This window comes from Myotis davidii, unplaced genomic scaffold (assembly GCF_000327345.1).
Source record: "Myotis davidii unplaced genomic scaffold, ASM32734v1 scaffold59, whole genome shotgun sequence".
Classification (NCBI taxonomy): Eukaryota; Metazoa; Chordata; class Mammalia; order Chiroptera; family Vespertilionidae; genus Myotis; species Myotis davidii.
The window spans coordinates 9566632-9586948 of NW_006293001.1; the positions used below are offsets into that span (position 1 = coordinate 9566632).

At 41.0% G+C, this 20317-nt stretch overlaps 1 protein-coding gene across 1 annotated transcript in view; it reads left to right on the plus strand.

Annotated features, from left to right (window-relative positions):
• MYO3B (myosin IIIB) overlaps positions 1-20317 on the plus strand; it is a 356270-nt gene that overhangs the window by 279343 nt on the left and 56610 nt on the right. Inside the window, exon 32 of the mRNA XM_006766548.2 lies at positions 729-828. Within this exon, the coding sequence (XP_006766611.1) occupies positions 729-828 (100 nt within the window). The remainder of the gene's footprint in view (positions 1-728; positions 829-20317) is intronic.

Sequence of the window (20317 nt, forward strand, 5' to 3'; positions counted from 1 at the left end):
ATCAAAAGCCTGGAAATTCGCTGCTGAGAATAAATGCTGGCTGCTCCCCGAGGTGATTTGTCTGTGCACTCCGCTCTCCGCAGATGTGAGAGCCTCTTTCTGAGCAAGGACCCGGGGTTCTTTGGTAGCACTTTGATATCCTGCTTGAATTCAATATGTGAAATGGAGGCGTCTCTCTGTGACTTGGAGCCCACAGCAGGCTTTGAAGTCTGATCCAATTTTTGCTGCCTACTATTTGATGTTGAAAGGATGAAATGAAGAAAATGTACAGTTTTTGCCAGTAACTCTGCTGAGCATATGTAAGATTAAAAAAACAAAATCCTTTGGATGATGTACTTAGAAATGTTAAGTAGATTAATACCTTCCTATAGGTTTTCTTTTTTCTTTCTTAGGGATAAACATCAAGTATAGGAGAAAATCAGCACATAGCTATTTTTATATTCTGGACTATAATTAATTTAAGAAGGAACTAGGTTAACGTGTTCAGAGGAAAAGGTGAATGAATGAAGTAAAGGGTGTCAAGACTTGGCTACTCTTTGTCCCCAAGGAGAGCACCTCCACTCAATGGCAATGAGAGCCCGCAGCGACATACAACATGACCCCAACATACTTAGCTTCCTCTCCAAACGGTCGGGGTTAGGGGTCCCTTAGTTAAATGGAAGCCATGTCCTTAAAGTTGTCTTATCAGTGGATAAAAATAACGTTTTCCTTTCTGGGTCTTTCTGAAGCACTCAGTGTCTGGGACTGATGTGCTGTCTTCTCGGACATGCCATGCTGCTCCGGGTCGCCCAGGACTGAGTCCCTCCAGGGGAGCCCCTGCAAACCCTGGTAAGAAGAACAGTTTGATTTCATGCTACTTCTACCATTGCCTGCCTGTGTACTTTTAGTGAGTTATTTGGGCAGTACTGTCCCAAAGGCAGGACTCAGATAGTAACATGAGCTAGTGTTAACACAGATTTCAGGTGTGGGAAGCCACGAAGACTGGAAGCTGTTTGCCACCTACCCATGCCATGTAAGTTTGCTTTTCTGAGGGAAGAATATGGATAGCAGAGGCCATACTTTTCCTTTTAGTTGTAAGAATCTTACATTAAGAAACTGCTTAAAACTTCATTTTGTTAAAGGAGAGATCAACAGCTGACCAGCTTTCAGTGGAGCAGATTATTCAAGATCAAAATCTAGGGCTTGGTAAAGAATACGGATTTAGTGAGTAGGTCTGCTCTTTTGGCAACGTGGCCATTCTTCCAGCACAAATACAAACATCTTGCCGCAGTCATTTGAGAAATAACTATTTCTGGCCCCTTTTCTAAATTCTTTGCTACAGAATATGGTAAAAGTCATTTTGGGGGCTAATATGTGGCTAAAATCAGTACTTCTGGAAGAGTGAATAGAAGCATAATTATCAGAAATATTTATGAACCAAAAGATACTCAGAACAATGTAGATCATTCCAAAGAAAAAAAACTTTTCCACTTAAAATACCGTTACACTTACTGCCGACCTTATTTATTTTTCTGAAATATGCAGTAGTTTCTCAGGTCTGTCCAAATTGCTTCTTAGTCATTTTTTTCAGTGAGGAAGTAGTACTATATGAAGTGGGGAATGTATTTAAAAAATGTGAGGAGCCCTGACTGGTTTGGCTAAGTGGATAGAGCGTCGGCCTGTGGACTGAAGGGTCCTGGGTTCGATCCTGGTCAAAGGCATTTACCTTGGTTGCAGGCACATCCCCAGTAGGGGGCATGCAGGAGGCAGCTGATGAATGTTTCTCTCTCATTGATGTTTCTGGCTCTCTATCCCTCTCCCTTCATATATATATATATATTCACATATATAAATGTGAAGATATTCTGTCCACACGGAACTTAAACTTCAGAAGAAAGACAAGAGAGGATGAGTGTATCACAGCAGAACTTTTAAAATGGGTATACAGAAAATGATAAACTTGTCAAAGGAAATATTTTCCCCACAGCCAGACTGTGCTCAGGAATCAGGCCAGCATGAGGTAGGGGTAGGATTAGTGTAAAAAGAGGAAAATTTAGGGTAAATACATTGTGGTGGAGCAAAATCCATTATGTAAGAATCTAGTTGACGTTTTTCTCTATCCAAACAGACAATCTTTATCTTTTAATTGGGGGTGTTTAGACCATTTACATTTAATGTGATTATTGGTGTGTTTTGGTTTAAATCTATCATCTTGCAATTTGTTTTCTATTTGTTTCATTTTGACTGTTGTCTCTTGGCATTCTATTTTAAAATACATGTAACTTTAAATACATGTGAAAAGAAAATTTGCAAGTATGGTTGAGTAGTCAAAGGCACACATTCTGGGGTCAGACCTGCCTAGATTCAAACCTCTGCTCTCCTGTGTATGTTAATAAAGTTACATAATTCCTCACCTTAGTACCTACACATGTAAAGTGAAGGAAGTAGTAGTTTATAGCTGAAGAGTAAATGAACTAGTATAAGAATAAGTATAGGGCATAGCAAAATGTCTATGGTGTGGTGATTTTTGTTATTGATATTATGTAAATGCAAAGTTAATCTATAAGTATGAATAATAAAGTATCAAGTACTTATTGTAAAGCATTAAGTTTTAGTGGGATAGTTCAAGGGGAGCTAACATATAGTGTATTTGAGATAAGTATTAAAGAGAACTTGTTGGGTTAGTTATTTTTCACAATCTTTAGGAAAGTAACCCATAAAGTCAAACTTACTGTTTCACATCTGACATGCTATAAATGGCTCATGTGCACTTCCCTGTCATAATTATTTCTTCCAACCAAATGGTTTCTATTGAATTTGCCGCCATTACCATTACTTCTCCTTATACTCTAGTGGTCTTCCTACCTTCGTTATTTTCCTCCTTCAATGTCTCTTATGCACATATGCCTGAGAGGAGCTTTTCTAAAGCATATACCCTGATCATCACATTCCCTTCCTTCACACTCTTCAGTGGCTACCCATTGCCCCAGCATCAACTCTAAGTTGCTTTAAAAAATTTTTCTTTTCAATTACCATTGCCATTCAACATTATATTAGTTTCAGGCATACAGCATAGTGGTTAGACATTTATATAACTTGCAAGGCAATCTTCCTGATAAGCCTAGTACCCATCTTACACCATGCATAGTCATTGCAATATTATTGACTATATTCCCTGTGACTATTTTGTAACTGCAATTTGTGTTTCTTAATTCCTTCACCCTTTTCACTCAGCCCCCTCCCATCTGGCAACCATTAGTTTGTTCTCTGAATCTATGAGTTTGTTTCTGTTTTACTTGTTTGTTTATTTTGTTCACTAGATTCCACATATAAGTGAAATCATATGATATTTGTCCACCTTACTTCACTGAGCATAATACCTTCTAGTTCCACCCATGTGGTAAGATTTCATTCTTTTTAATGGCCAAGTAGTATTCCATTGTATGTATGTACCACATCTTTATCCATTCATCTATTGTTGGACACTTAAGTTACTTCCATATCTTAGCTATTGTAAATAATGCTGCAGTGAACATAGGAATGCACATATCTTTTTAAATTAGTGTTTTGGATTTCTCCAGATAAATACCCAGAGGTGGTATTATTGAGTGCTATGGTAGTCCTATTTTTAATTTTTTGAAAGACTTCCATTCAGTTTTTTTGGAATTTGCAATCCTACCAACAGTACCTTTTCTCCACATTCTTGCTAACACTTGACTTTTGATGTATTGATGACAGCCATTCTGATAAATGTGAGGTGATATCTCATTGTGGTTTTAAGTTGATGATTAATGAATTTTTATATGTATATTGGCCATTTGTTTGTCCTCTTTGGAGAAATGTCTATTCGGGTCCTCAGCCCATTTTCAAGCAGATTCTTTGTTATCTTGGTGTTAAAAACTCTAAGCTTCTTTGCATGACATTCAAGTCTGTATCTGTTCTGGTCCTAATCTTATTTTCTAGTACTGCTTTCTACTCATCTCTTTCTCTCATTCTGTGCTTCAGAATATCCAAACTATTCTCTATTCTTGAGCATGCCCAGTGTGTTCTTTCTCTCCTGTGTGACTTTGTTCTTCCCTGTCCTTCTTCCCTGTTCACTCTCAGAGTCCTCTATTCTTCAGAGTCCACAATGGCTCCCTCCTCATGCCTTTTGACATTTCTGATAGTACTTATCACATCCTGCCTTGTACTATAGTTATTTTCAGGCATATACCAGGTCTGGGAGGGGTGTGGGAGGGGCAGAGTTTAAGTAATTCAAAGTTAGCCAGGCCAGCTCTGCTCAGAGCAGACATGCAAAGAGGTGTTCAAATGTGGGGCTTGGATAAAGGCTGTCATCAGCCGCTTAGTCAGAGTCTCAGAAGTGTCCTTACTTGGTCCACTTAAGCCTCACACCGGAGAGAAGAGCACAGTGTACTCGGAAGTGCATAATGCAAATCACTTTGCCACTAACCTGCGCAGTGAAATTATTTAACTGGGCTGACAGGCATATACACAGAGCTTACCTGATTTTACTGTGTAAAAATGTATTCCTCAGGCCTTTGTTCTGCTACTTATTTATTCATTTACTTATTCAAGAGACAATTATTAACACTGAGTGCCAGGAATTATTCTGGACTAGTACTTCTCAAACTATTTTGAAAGACCAGTTTGTGGTTTATTGTATTCATTTTCAATTTACAGTCTGATACTTTTGTGACAATAAAAATGATTTACTAGATAGTTGCACACTTATGTGTTGTGTCAATATAAAATTGATCAAAACTGTTCTAAATTTCTTACTCTAAATTAAATTATATTTCTTTGCTCATCTTGTTGGGATTGATAACAAGCTGTGGCCTATACGGTAGACCACATGTCACTGTTCTAGGCATGTGTGATACACCAGGGAGCAACAGTCAAAAAATTCTGTCGCCCAGCTGGCATGGCTTAGTGGTTGAGCATTGACCTGTGAACCAGGAGGTCATGGTTTGATCCCAGTCAGGGCACATGCCCAGGTTTCAGGCTCCATCCCCCAGTGTGAGGCAAGTAGGAGGCAACCGATCAATTATTCTCTCTCATCATTGATGTTTCTACCTCTCTCTCCCTCTTTGGAATCAATAAAAATATATTTTTTAACATTCCTATCCTCACAGTGTTATGTTCTAGCAGAAGGAGGCAACACTAAACAATAAACATAACATATAAGTTGTTTTATGGGATGTGTTATGGGAGTGAAGTGTTGTTATAGGGGAGAAAATAGAGCACGGAAGATTAGGAGTGGCCAAAGTGCGGAAGACAGGCGGGTACGGGTGCAGGGTGCGATTACAAATTGGACATAATTAAAGCATAGTGATTAATCACAAAAACAATATGTAATTATATATGTGTTTTCCGATGGTCTTAGGCGACCCCTGTGAAAGGGTTGTTCGACTCCCAAAGGGGTCACGACCCACAGGTTGAGAACCTCTGAGCTAGAAGGTGGTGAGCTAGTTAATCATGTGGATGTCTAGGACAAGAGCATAAAAGGCAGAGGGAACAGCCGTGGCAAAGGCTCTGAGGAGAGGACGTGTGTGGAATTCATGAGGAACAGAAAGAAAGACAGCATGATTGGGACTGAAAAGACAAGGAAGAGAGTGGAAGGAGGTGAGGAGCCAGATGATGCAGGTCCGTGCTTCTCAGTGTCCTGATGCAGCAGGTCTGGCTGGCTCCTGAGATTCAGCAACACCAGTGAGCTTCCGGGTGGTGCTGATACTGTTGATCTGAGGTCGGCGTTTTGGGTAGTGAGGGGTAAACTCAGTGAAATGGGGAGCACTGAGCATTTCAGCAGACAAGTGATGTGACCCGAATTATGTTTTAAAATGATTACTTCAGTTACTAGACTAAAACATCATCACTAAATGAAATATCATGTATAAGTGGCATTGTCCAGGTAGCTGAAACTTTCTAAAACCTACGACTCCCTTTCATACTAAGAATACCCAACACAATTCTTGTTCTTAGCTATCTCAGGACATGCTCATTAACAATTAACACACTGGCTATAATGCAGAGAGATCTTTAAATACGATTGTGAAATGGGACTACCTAGCCTTGAATTAAATGACCCTCAGCCATTATGATGTTTAGTGAAAGTGCCCGATTATTTTTACTTTCTTCTCTCTGAACACAAAGCTGATGTTTTTTGCTATTACTAATGTGCTCACTTTTTGTAACATACTTTCCTTCTGTACTTTCCTTCCCTTTCTCTCTTTTCTCCTTTGCTGTGGTCTAAAATACAGGTTTTCAACATTTTTCTGCAGGTAAAACAGTTACGGATCTGAGTAGGGTAACTGAGGGAATCCCTCTGAGTGAAAGAAAGGAAACTCCCACAAAAGTACTACGTGCCTACTTTTGACACGTTAGGTACCTTACCTCCATTTTCTTTTTTTAACTTTTTTAAAAAATTATCTTTATTGTTGAAAGTACTACAGATGTGCCCTATTTTTCCCCATTGACCCCCCACCCTCCACCCCACACCCGCTTCTCCGAGGCCTTGATCACACTGTTGTCTGTGTCCGCGGGCTATGCACATATGCATATAAGTTTCCTGGTCAATCTCTCCACACCCCACCCCTCCTCCCAGCCTTCCTTCTGAGATTCCACAGCTCGTTCCATGCTTCTGTGTCTCTGGATCTATTTTGTTCAACAGTTTATTTTGTTTGTTGGATTCCACATATGAGTGAGATCATGTGATACTTGTCTTTCTCTGACTGGCTTATTTCACTTAGCATCATGCTCTCCAGGTCCCTCCATGCTGTCTTAAAGAGTAAGAGAGCCTTCTTTTCTACAGCTGCATAGTATCTATTTTCTTAGTGTAAAGTACACAAGCTTTAGTGTAACTCTGTGACTTGCTTGTCCATTTCCTGCCCTGGGTTTCCGGTGATACCTCACCTGAGTAAGCCAGTTCTGCCCTTGGGCATCGTCCCATCTACAGGTGGTATAAACTATTTCTATTTCTTTTTGTAAGTAAAAGTCATTGCACACACTAAGAGTAACTTTAATTATAACACATCTTAAAGATGGAGCATGGGCCCTAACCGGTTTGGCTCAGTGGATGGAGCATTGGCCTGTGTACTGAAAAGTCCGGGGTTTGATTCCGGTCAAGGGCATGTACCTTGGTTGTGGGCACATTCCCAGTGGGAGGTATGCAGGAAGCAGCTGATCGATGTTTCTCTCTCATTGATGTTTCTAACTCTCTATCCTTCTCTCTTCCTCCCTGTAAAAAATCAATAAAATATGTTAAAAAAAAAAAAGATGGAGCGTGGTACATTTTTAGGGAGCTGAGGAGCAAACAGTCCTATACCAGCCTCCGGAGGGGGCCCAGTTGGCATGCACAGCGTTGGGTGATGGTGGAGCCACAGAGCACCTAGTGTCAGCTCTGTCCGGGCATCCACCCCACTGCTGAGCAAACCACACACACTTTCACCAGCTGCTTCTCTGAGGCCAGCTTCTTCATTATTTGCCTTTACCTTTCTTAATGCTCGTTAATAAATTCTGTTGATTTTGGCATAAATTCAACTATCAGAAGGCTAACTTGAGCTGTTTTATCCTTGGAACTTCTCATCCTTAGAGTCACCAAACATCTCCATTTATCTGGCACTGAAGAATTTTCCGAGATGTGGGGTTTTCAGTGCTAACTCCAGGGCAGTCTCAGGCAAACTGGGACAAGTTGGTCACCGTATCATAATCCTGGAAGTTGAACTCGCATCGGGAGGGACTGTTTTTTACAAATTAGATCACTGTGTCAGGCAAGACTAAGCCTTGGCTAGTGCTACAGAAATCGCCTCACACTGGCTGCCTGTGTGTGGAAGGGGTTGCAAGAAGTTTGCCAAACAGCAACCAGTGGGATCATAAGGGGCTCAGCTGTTGCCCACTTGACAGGGAGAGCATGTTCCCCCTGCGGAGCTCAAAGGCAACACTTTCCCTGTTGGGAAAGCACATGGATCCCAAATCCCACATGAGGGAGCACTCCTGGGCCTCTCTGCCTTGCACCCAGTGCCTTAGGGGAGGCCACACCCAGACCTCCCGGCTGCTGTTGTGGCCTCACATGGATAGTCTCTGGGGCTCTGAGCCCCCTCTTTCCTGCTCCCACTGGGCTGAGGCATCTTTTCTTCTTGCCTGGATGCCATGAGATGCACCGTAAACCAGGGAGTGAGTTGGGAGTGAGTCTGGTAAAGCCTCAGCCTCAGGACTGTTCTCAGTGAGATGGTAATTACAGGCATAGAGTTCTTCCCTTTAGCGTGGGGAGGTGGAAAAACGCCTTGTCAAAGGATCTTTTTAGATCTGGTGGTTCTCAAACTTCAGTGGCTGTCAGACACAGACTGCTGGGCCCATGCCATAGTTACCGAGTTTGCGGGGGGTGAGGGAAGCGGAGGTGGGATTTGCATTTTTATCAAGTGCCCAGGAGATACCATGCTGCCAATCTGGGGACCACCCATTTGAGAAGCTCTGATCTAGACACCCCCTATCTCAATGATATTACATTGAATCAGAAAAAGGGGACTTTATATAGATGGCTTTCTATTCATTCGTTTGTTCTTTCATTCATTCAACAAACACTTATTGAGCACCTACTACAAGCCAGGAAGTGAAATAAGACACTGAACTGACTAATGCGATTCAAACATCTTGGTTTTTGCAACTGTTATTTTCCAAAGCAGATTAGGTAACAACACACTGAACGTCCTTATTTATCTCATGTGGTCTTATTTAAATCCTCGGGACGTTGTCAAGAACAAATTATACATGTAGGTACTTGTAACTTTGCTGTAGAGGAAAAAGAAGGAAGTGTTCCAGACCCTGGGTCTCAATTTCTACAATTATCAGGAATTATTACCCTTAAAAGATATTTCTGTTTTATAAACTACTAGTAGCCCTGCACACGAATCCGTGTGCCAGTAGCTCTCTGCGGGGCCTGGCTGCTCTGCGCCCGCTGCCCAGAGGCTCTCTGCGGCCCAGGGGCCCATCCGTGCCCCAGCCTGGCCAGAGGCCCAGCCACAGCAACGAAGCAAGCATTTTGCCAGGCTGCTCACGCTGCCTGCTCTCAGCAGCTGCCCCCCAGGACTGAGGGATTGCGGCGGGGGTGAGAGGACTGGGCACCGCCATCTTTGTGATGAAGTGGTGGTTAATTTGCATACTACCACTTTATTAGATAGGATACTGCCTCCGCCCACCTCCTGCAAAGCAAAATTGCTCTAAATCTCACCAGATCTGAATATTTGCACGTATCTCTAATATCCATGTCATTACAGTAATGTTTGTTCCTTGGCCTTTTGCAAAGGGCTTTAGGCAAGGCCAGCATAAGGAGTGTACAGTTTGAGCCTATGGACCTGAGGGCAGAGGATGGAAGGACAGAGAGGAGAGATTATAGCTCTTCTAATCCAAAATCTAATCTCTAATTTAGTCCTGTTTCTATGAATCATACACCTTTCCTATTTTGCTTAAAAGACTTTCCTAATTGTTACTAGGTCTGGTTTTGGGGTTTGTTTGCTTTGCTTTGCTTTATTTTGTAATTTGGAGACTGTGAAAAGCATACTTGGGACATAGATTGCAGTTACAGTCATTTACCTTCACCGAGACCTCGGTGCAACATTGTGACTGTCTAAAGCAGTGGTTCTCAACCTTCTGGCCCTTTAAATACAGTTCCTCATGTTGTTAGGAACTCCAAGGCACTGGGTGCAAGGCAGAGAGGCCCAGGAGTGTTCCCTCATGTGGGATTTGGGTTCCATGTACTTTCCCAACAGGAAAAACATTGCCTTTGAGCTCCAACCATAAAATTACTTTCGTTGCTTCTTCATAACTGTAATGTTGTTACTGTTCTGAATCGTAATGTAAATATCTGATATGCAGGATGGTCTTAGGCGACCCCTATGAAAGGGTCATTTGACCACCAAAGGGGTCGCGACCCACAGGTTGAGAACCGCTGTTCTAAAGGAACTCTCTAGATACCTACCAAGAGGGAAAGACTCATTTTGGTGCCCTGTTTTCCCTGAGACTTGAGGATCTGGATGATAAGGAGGGAGGCTGTCCACACAGGTTGGCACAGTATCTGCTCCTCAGCCAGCTGAGGCAGTGGGATTCTGACCCTACCAGAGGAGTTGAGGCTGGAGAGGAAGGTGGCCACAGCTGGGAGAGCTGCTGGTTAGAAGCCATGGAGGTCATTTGTCAGCCATCATTCCTGAGGCCACATCCCTCAGGGAAAGCCTTGTGACTCTATTCTCATTCCTGCAACTTATTAAAGCACATTACAAAGTTGGAGAGTTTTTGGACATGATTCTGCTTAGATTGTTACTTGCAAACATGTGAGGAAAGTACAGCAGGAACTTTTCTGGGGCTTTCCTGAGTGCACTGGGTCAGGATGCACTTTTTGTGATGCTGAGTGAGATTCTGGCATTGACCCAGGACATCAGGAGTGCAGCTGCCAGGCACCGCAAGGTGCGGGGGTGGGGATGTGCGAGTCAGGTTGGGGTACTTGGCTTCCAGAATTGAATGTTGATGGCATGACTGTGAAACATGCCAAGAGTAATTTTATTCTTAAATGCTTTTCTTACTTGATTATTTGAAACAGCACACACTCTATAGACAACCCTGCTAACCTTAGCTACCTAGTTAAGAATCCTAGTTTTATTTCAAAGATTTCTTTTCAACTTTAACATACAGTTGTATAATGGTAGAAGCAGAGTGATTGTTCTCTTTACCTTTGCTTGTTTTCCAAGATAGGAGTAATAAATTTTTAAGTGTTTTTTCTTTCTTTTTTTTTTCTTTTTAAGTTAATAGACTATATTAACTTTTAGTAGTTTGGGGTTTTCAGAAATTTGAGCAGAAAGTAGAGTTTCCATGTAATCCCTTACCTCATCCCCTCCCCCCAGTTTTCCATATTACTAATATCTTGCATTAATGTGGCTCATTTGTTACCATATTGATATATTATTAATAACTAAAGTCCATAATTCATACTAGGGTTTAGCAGCATTATAGTCTGTGAGTTTTGACAAATATGTAATGACATATATCCACCATTGCAGTATCCAACAGAATTGTTTCATTTCCCTAAAAATCCTCTGGCTCCATATTTTCATTCCTCCTTCAGCCCCTCCCTCCTCTGAGCTCCCGGCGACTGCTGTTTTTGGTTTTGGTTTTGGTTTTTACCATCTTCATAGTTTTGCATGTTCCAGGATGTCAGATAGGTGAAATCAGACAGTACATGGCCGGTTTCAGATTGGCTTCTTTCAGTTAGCAATAGGCCTTTAAGGTTCTTCTATATCTTTGCATATCTTGGTAGTTCTTTTTTTTTTTTTAATTGCTGAAAATAACCCATTGTATGGATGTACCACATTTTGTTTATCTATTCACCTACTGAAGGACATCTTGGTTGCTTCCCAGTTTTGGCAATTATGAATAAAGCTTTTTATAAACATTTGTGTGCGTGTTTTAGTGTATACATAAGTTTTCAACTTCTTTGAGTAAATACCAAAGAGTGTGATTGCCAGATTATATGGTAAGACTATGTTTAGTTTTATAAGAAACTGCCCAATGGACCTTTGAATGGCTGTACCATTTTTATTTCCCACTACCAAAGTATGAGAGTTCCTGTTGATCCTGATCCTCACCAGCATTTGGTATTGTCAGTGATTTGGATTTTTGCCATTTTAATGGGTGTGTTGATATCTCATTGTTGTTTTAATTTGCATTTCCCTGATGATGTATAATGTGAAGCATCTTTTCATATGCTTATTTGCCATCTGTGTATCTTCTTTGCTGAAGTGTATGTTTAGATCTTTTGCCCATTTTAAAATTGTGTTAGTTTTCTTACTTTGGAGGTTTAAACGTTCTTCGAATATTTTGGATACCAGTCTTTTGTCAGATACACGTTTTGCAAATATTTCTCCTAGTCTAGGCTTTTTAAAAATTCTCTCAACAAAGTGTCTTTTGTGGAGCAGTAATTAATTTTTTACTTATATAATCAGGGAGAAAATGTTTTTAAATAAGCCTAACACCCATCTTATCCTACCACCCACTTCCTATCCAAAAAAGTGAGAATAGGCTGAGAGGAACAAGTTAATGGGTTGTTCAGTAGTTGAACATATGAAAACTGTGACATGAACATGTTCCCTAAATTAAGTGTAATTAATTTTAAGTGTTATAGGGAGGCAAGATAGACAGTCCAGAATTAAATAGGGGGCGGGGGGAGGCTTGCGTATATGACTATGTGCAGAACCATGGTTAAACTTTTCTCCCAGTTTCCATTTTTATTTGACTCTCTTATTTCCTAGCTACTTACTACTCTTCTTAAGTAACCAGAACATATAGAATGACCAGGAAAACTCTGGGGTTGTCTATTTCCAGTAAGAACGGTATTTAACAAGAAAAATTATTGATTTAAATTCAACAAGGTCTGGGAAGAGTGAAATGCACCTTTGTTATTCATTCATTCAGCAGATGTTTATTGAGCAGCTATTAAGTGACAGACGCTATGTTGGGTCCTGGAGATATATAAGGGAGCCAGATCCAGGCTTGCCCTTACGAATTTTGCCCAAAGGAGAAATGGGCAAATAAAATGGAAATAAAATCTCCTTTGAGCAGTGCGTTGATAAGAGTGAGCACTGGAGCTGTGCTACTACAGGGATGCATTTGTAGTCTCACGGGAGCAAAGAAGGATCAGGTAGGCTTACACCAAAGCTGAGAACTGAAGGAGGATTAGAGATTGTCCAGGCAAAGAATGAAAAAGATGTTCCCAGCTCTCTGCCTCATTCCTTTTCACACCTGGAAAAGCTCACATATGAGATTGTGCTTGTTTTGTTTTTCACATTTTTAAAAAATTCTGAAATGTGACATGCCTGGAGAAAAACAAAAATGTTTAAACAGAGATGGGTACTTTACTGAACTATAAACTGCAACTGAGATCACAAACAGAGGCTTGCCAGGACCTCAGAAGCTTTCTGCATACTCCTACCTGGTGTGGTTCTCTCCTCCTCCCTAGAGATAACCACCTAAGTGTGCATCCTATGTGTCATAGTTTCCTTTTATCTGTTTTTCAACTTTGTATAGGTGGAATCACTCAGTATGTATTCTTTGGTTTCCAGCATTTTTTTCCTTTTGTCTTTTTGTATTCTAAGGTTGGTGTGTTTATTTTTATTGTTCAATAGCCCGTTTTCTGACTTCATTCTTCTGCCACGGGGCTTCTGGTTGAATCCTTTTGCTCAACCTTCTCATTTTACAGAAGAGAATGCTGAGTCCCATTTGGTCATCCCAGAGTTCAACCCAGAGCTGTGTCCCAGGCAGAAATCAAGGAAGTGATACCACCAGACCAGCTCTCGGGCCCCAGACCCTTCTTGACGGTTCTTTGGGTGGTCAGCCATTTTAGCCTCTTACCTGAATTTTTCTCTTTGCTCTACAAAGGCACATGGAAAAAATAGAAACCTCAATGGGCTAAACATTTAATTCTATGTGCAGCTGTAGGCTCTGAAGTCTGATACATTATGCCTAAGTTATTTGTTTGTTCATTAAACAGTTTAGGATTTCACAGACTCTATTCTGATTAGGCTCAAAGGCAAGAAGGCAAAATGAGGGACATAAAGCCATTCCTAGGAGATTATTGGATTAGGTGTAAGCATTTTGTTAGCTAGGACTGCTGTTGGATTTGGATTAAAATTACTTATAATTTATAAAAAGGGAACATATATTCCATGTAAAACTGTGAATATAAAGTTGAGTTAATTACAGGAGGGAGAAGTTCAAGATTAACAATCAATATTAAATGACTCCGCAGTTTTTTTCCCAACTAAGAACAATTCACAGGGACTTCCTGATCCCCTGCAAGTGACCATATTCTACCCTACACCAGAGCTTTCCTGAGCTCTGCTGACTACCATCGCCAAACCCTTCCACTCTCACATATTTCGCCCATCTTTCCAGTGCTTTGTGGGTATTTAAGCCTTTTATTACATTAAACTTCCCTGTTCTGTGATGTGCATTCCTAGGGTCTTAAGAGTGAGTGTGTGTGTGTGTGTGTGTGTGTGTGTGATATGTGATATTCTGGCAACTTTTTGTTTGTGTTTGTTTGCTAATCCTCACCTGAGGATATTTTTTCCATCCATCCATCTATTTATTTATTTATTTACAGAAAGTGGAAGGGAGTGGAGAGACAGAGAGAAGTATCTGTGTGAGAGAGACACGTTGATTGTTTGCCTCCCACACTCACCCCAACCAGGTGCCAGAGATCAAGCCGGCAACAATGCATGTGCCCTTGACTGGAATCAAACCTGTGACTCTTCAGTCTGAGGGCCAATGCTCTAATCACTGAACAAAACCAGGTAGGGCAGCCTCTAGCACAGCGGTTCTCAACCTATGGGTCGCGACCCCTTTGGCGGTCGAACGACCCTTTCACAGGGGTCGTCTAAGACCATCCTGCATATCAGATATTTACATTACGATTCACAACAGTAGCAACATTACAGTTACGAAGGAGCAACGAAAATAATTTTATGGTTGGGTCACAACATGAGGAACTGTATTTAAAGGGCCAGAAGGTTGAGAACCACTGCGAGTCTAGCAGCTTTGAGGAACTCTGGGTCAGGACTTGTCATTAAAAAATAAGAGTCCTGGATATTGGCTCGGTGCATGAAAATAGAGCCTGGCACCTAATAAATGTTAGCTGCTGCTGCTACTGCTGCGGCCATTTCTCATTCCTCAATTGCGAATCACTTCTCGAAGTACCTAATTTCCAAGTTAACAACTCTTTCCTTCTTCTCATCCAAATTGTCAAGTCTTAGGGAGTGTGCTAAAATTTTTATAAATTGTACGGGTTTGTCCTCAATGTCACCACAAACCTTAAGAGTGGGACAATGTGTTGGTATTCTCTGTGTCTGACAATTTGTGGAATGGGAGGTAGCTATGTTTCCTTAATCCACCTAAATGGTATGAGGGATATTTAGAGCTCCCACCAACTAAGATCCCCATTTTCTTTCTCTACTATTCAAAAGGGTGTGTTTGGCTGCTTAGCAGTGAGCAATTAGAACAGCCAGTCTCCCCAGACATTAGGCTGGGTTTGTCTGACCTAATATACATGAAGACTCAGTGTTCCCAAAGGGACCCTTCTTTTTAAAGGAAGAAATTAATGATATCCCTTTCAATTAAATTGGTGCCAGGCATTTCTCTAAGCAGCCTATTTAAAAGAACAAATTCAAACAGGCCCAAGAAACAAATGCAAGAGATCTACAAAGCTCTTAAGGGATGAGTTTACACACTATCCTAATTTCAAAGGAGAAGTCTTTGTGCCTGGATACAATGGCTGGGCTCTCCCAATGGGCGCACACCAACTTTAAATGTCAAACTCTGCATTGGGGCAGAAATCAGATAAGTACAAAGAGCTCGAGGCTTGTTTCTGTTCTTAACTGATTTGCCTGCAAAGGACAGTTCACATGCTAACTCATTACACAGGGTCTGAATGTTTGGGGTAAGGGTGGGGGACAGAACCTCCCAGGATCCACTCCCAGTCTCCGAGGATCAAATTACAAAGTGTTTGCTCAGTGTGTCCGTCACAGCTATCTTTACCCAGGCGGGGAGTAGATCAGCTCATAGCATCGCCCCTGAGCTCTGCTTTCTAATTTTCAGTTTGGGTTGCCATCTGGGGAGCAGGGCTCTTCTCATCTCTTGTGGCTGCTCATTCTTTGCTCTGGCCTGCATCCTCTTATTCAGCCCAGGAAAGGAACCCGGCTTCATGTAGCAGCTCATATTTAACACTGTGGGAAGACACTGGGAAAGAAGTACATCACATTGTCCTCTTTGTTCATGACAGATATTTGTCCTCTTTCCCGCCATTGGTAAAATGATTATAGTCTCTGCATTTAAGAAATTAATTTTCAAAATTTGATTGTCATCCCCATTTTTAAAAAATATATCTTTATTGGTTTCAGAGAGGAAGGGAGAGAGAGAGAGGGAGATAGAAACATCAATGATGAGAAAGAATCATTGATTGGCTGCCTCCTGCAGGCCCCCACACCAGGATCAAGCCCACAACCCCTACACATGGCCAGACCGGGAATCGAACCGTGACCTCCTGGTTCATAGGTCAATGGTCAACCACTAAGCCACACCAGCTGGGCCTCATCATCCCCATTTTTAACATTTTACATACTTCCTTTGAATCTGCTCAGCCCCTAAAAGTATTTGCCTGCCTGTCCTGTTAAAGTTAGCACTCTTGATCTTGATATAGAAACTAGGAGACAGGCAGGTATGGGCCTATGACCTTTCCCCAAATCCTAGAAAATCTATATATATATATGTATATAAAACAAGGACTGTATCAGGCAAAATCCCAGCAAGCAATAGATCATACACTCAAATTAGGATATATTGGGCATTGTTTAATAAAGAAATTCTTTTTAAAGACTATGGGAAGGATATATGGAAACCATAAAGGATAGTATAGTACCCTAGGGACTAGTGAGAGTGGAGCTGTAACCACACATACATAAATGGATGAGGAAAGAGCATGGCATTTGGAACCCAGAAGGAGCAAGCCGTGTGGATATAGGACTATTGAGAAAAGAGATGACCTTCCATCAAGGACACAGTCTACAAAAGACAACCCCACAAGGGAAGTGGGGAAATAAGAGAGTATTTTCTCTCTCCTCACTCCCTTCCTTCCTTCTGATTTCCTGCAAGAGGTCTCTATTGGCCAAGCCACTGGGAAGCCAGAGTAGTCCATGTACCTTAGCTTCTGGGGCAGAGAACATATTGGAAATGGATGAAGAATGGATCTGGAGGGAAGGGATGCTATACCATTTAAAGGGACCCAGTGTAACTTCAACTGCTAATATAAAGTTTACACCCTCTCCCACAAAGATGACAAATAATCTGTAATAGTGCATCTGTTAGCAGTTATTCTCTGCTTCAATAAATAGACTGAAATGCAGTGATTTCAAAAGATAAATGTTTTCCTCATGTCACCAGAAGTCCAGGGAGATACGCAGTTTCTAGCATTGGTTCAGAACATCAAGAATGTCAGGCAAGACAAAGTCTCTTCATTTCTCTTAGTTGTTTTTTTCATGGTCCCAAAATAGTTGTTGGAGCTCCAGCCATCATGGCTCCATTCTTTGCAAAAGGGCAAAAAGAATTTTCTGGGAAGCCCTACCCAAAAGCTTCTGTTTCCATCTCCTGGTCCTCCTTTATCTGCAGAGAAGCTGTAAAATATATTTGAGTTGATCACATTGTGCCCTCTATGATGTAAAGTTCCTGTTGGGAAGAAAGCAGGGAAGAATGAATGTTGAGTAGACAACTAGTAGTGTCTACACCGGTAGAATTTAATCATCTGAGGCACATACTATTGTGCCCAGTGCATTTTTTCATGCTTGGTTTCTGAACTAGGGAATTTTCCAGTCATATGAATCAAATATTTCATCCTGAAAGATCAGATTTAGTTCCAGATCCTTCTTCATGGAGTTTTGAGGCCCGCAGGCAAAATAAATGTCACAAAGAGATGATTCTAAAATTCCAAGGCAAGCACTCAAGTGTGTCTTGTGGAAATAGTTTGTGCAAACAAAATGAAGCTATTTCTGGTAGAGTGTAGAAATAGGGGATATAGAAAAGACACACTTCGTTAGCATGCTGGTGGAAGTGTAAAGGATACAATTGTGCAAATATATTGTGTGGTGTATATTGAAGGCCTTTAAAAAAATGTACAGATCCTTTAATCACAATAATAACTCAACATCTGCCTTTTTTTTAAAGCCTAGAAAAACTTAAGAGAATAATTAAATAAATCTGATATAGCTATATTGTGGAATAACATATAACTATTAAAATTACATTTACAAAGCATTTAAGATAGTATGGGAAATTGACTTTATTATCATAATATTCTAAGTTGTGCTCCAGTTTTGTCTAAGTATTTCAATCCTCTAGGTCTCCTTTTCCTTTAATAGCCAACTGAAATGGCTTGAGCCCCCGTCCTTTTATTAATTGTAGGATTTATACCCTCTACTTCATTGCTACCTGTCACCATAATACTTGGACTGCCAGGAATACAAGTAAACAAGAGCATTCATAATATTGTTTATGGCAGAGCAACAGCCACTTTGAAGGACAGACTGCCAATAGATCACCTGGCCCCGCAACACCTGCTCCATAAACGTACCCACTGTGCATAATTGGGTAAGAACAATGGAAGTTATGCATACAATTCTGCAACTGGTTGTAGTGAAGTATAACAAGAACTCAATGGTGTTAATTCTCGGTCACTCTGAGAATGATGGCAGATGAGGAGAAACGGGTATGCTTGACATGGCACCTCATGCACAGTAGGTGCTTAATAAGTGTTTATCAAATGATAAATTAATTCAGACGGGTAGTCTCTTTGGGGGAAATTAGTTTTGTTTCAAAAAGCATCTCCCATCTTGCATTTTAGTCATATGTTGTAAATATTTCTAGACGACAGTTGTAGCCATGGGACTAGAGCTTAGGAGATGGGGCACAGCCATCTGTCTAGAACAGTGGGAGACTTACAGGATGGGATTTCTTTCTGCTTGTTTTATTTATTTATTTTTTCTGTACAATCAAATTCATTATGAAAATGAATGCAGTCTTCAAGCAAGACTGGAGACAGCGATTAGTAGTGGGCCTTGGAAAAGTCCATAGGGAGCAACGTAGACTAAATCAGGTTGTTCTGTGGTTTATTGAGCTCTCTGCAATGCTTTGAATGAGAGAAAACTAAACTGGGTCATCTGATTGATAAGCATAATCATTTTTTTTATAAATGTGCATGGTCTGGAGGGATGGTCTCAAGCCCTGCTAAAAGGGGGAGAATAGCTTGCTTTAAAGTCTTTTCTCCTCCTCTGCTCAAACATGTTCCCTTAACACACCTGAAAAATCCCTGAACCTTTGTTGCAAAAGAATTTGGCTACAGTAAGACAATTTGAAATATTGGTCTTCCTATCAGCAGCTTATATAGTACATTAAAATATGCTTGGATTTTAAAAAATATTTGTATTGATTTTAGAGAGGAAGGAATGGGGAGAGAGCAATAGAAACATCAATGATGAGAGAAAATCATTGATCAGCTGCCTCCTGCACACACCCCCTACTAGGGATTGAGTCCACAACCCGGCCATGTGCCCCCAACCGGAATCAAACCCAGGACCTTTCAGTCCACAAGCCACTGAGCAAAACTCTAGCCACTGAGCAAAACCAGCTAGGGCAATATGCTTGGATTTTAATGATGAAAACATGTTGAATTAGAAACTTCTGAAAATTTTATTGTTATTTCCTCAACAATTCCCAACAAGATGTTTTTAAATTACTTAATATTCAAAGCATCTAAAAAAGGAGGTCAAGATACTTATTCTTAACTATTTATGTTACAAAGGAAAGGGTGAGGTAATGTCACTCAGTGAGAACACCATGCATAACATGTTGACTAAGAAAAAAATGAGTTTTTAAAAAATATGTGTATGGCCTGGCTCACTTGGTTGTTGATTCGAGTCCTGGTCAGGGCACATGCCTAGGTTGCAGGTTTGATTCCTGGTCAGGGCAGGTATGGAAGGCAACCAATCAATGTTTCTCTCTCACATCAATGTTTCTCTCTCTGTTTCTCTTCCCCTCTCTCTTTTCCTCTCTTTCTCCCCCTCTCTCTCCCTCTCCCTCTTCCTCTCTCCCTTCCTCTCTCAAAGCATGTCCTCAGGTAAAGATTTAAAAATAATATATATTGGAATGGAATAATTATTTTGTTCATTTTAATGCCTGAAAATTTTTACCAAGTGAATTATGTAGGCAATAATGTTTTTTAAAAAGCTTACATTTTAGTCTTATTTTGAGTATGCATTCCAGCTAGAATTTTATCACTTGAATTTTTCTAAATTCAACTTACCCTAGCAACTATTATTATTCATCTTATGAAGGGAGTTATGAGTGGCCAGTGAGAAAATTCTAATTCCCTCAACAGCGTGTTTTTTTTTACTGAGTTAGTGCTGGGGTCCAGCCCCAGCAGGTCCAGGGGTCCCCAAAGCGGTGGACGGAGTTGGCGAAGAAGGAATGACATGGAGACAGCATTCAGTTGATCAGAAGCCTTGCCAGGATCTCTAGCCACAATCTCCAGCCAAGTTCTGTCTAGGATCTCCAGCGAAGTTCTGGTTAGGATTTCTAGCTAGGTTCTGTAGCCATGTTCTCTTGCTAGGTTCTCCAGCCAGGTTCGGTTTAGGTTCTCCAGCCAGGTTCGGTCGCCAGATTCTGTAGCCAGGTTCTTCAGCCAGGTTCTGTCTAGGTTCTCCAACCAAGTTCTGAGCCAGGTTCTGTCCAGGATCTTTTGCCATGTTCTCTCCAGCGA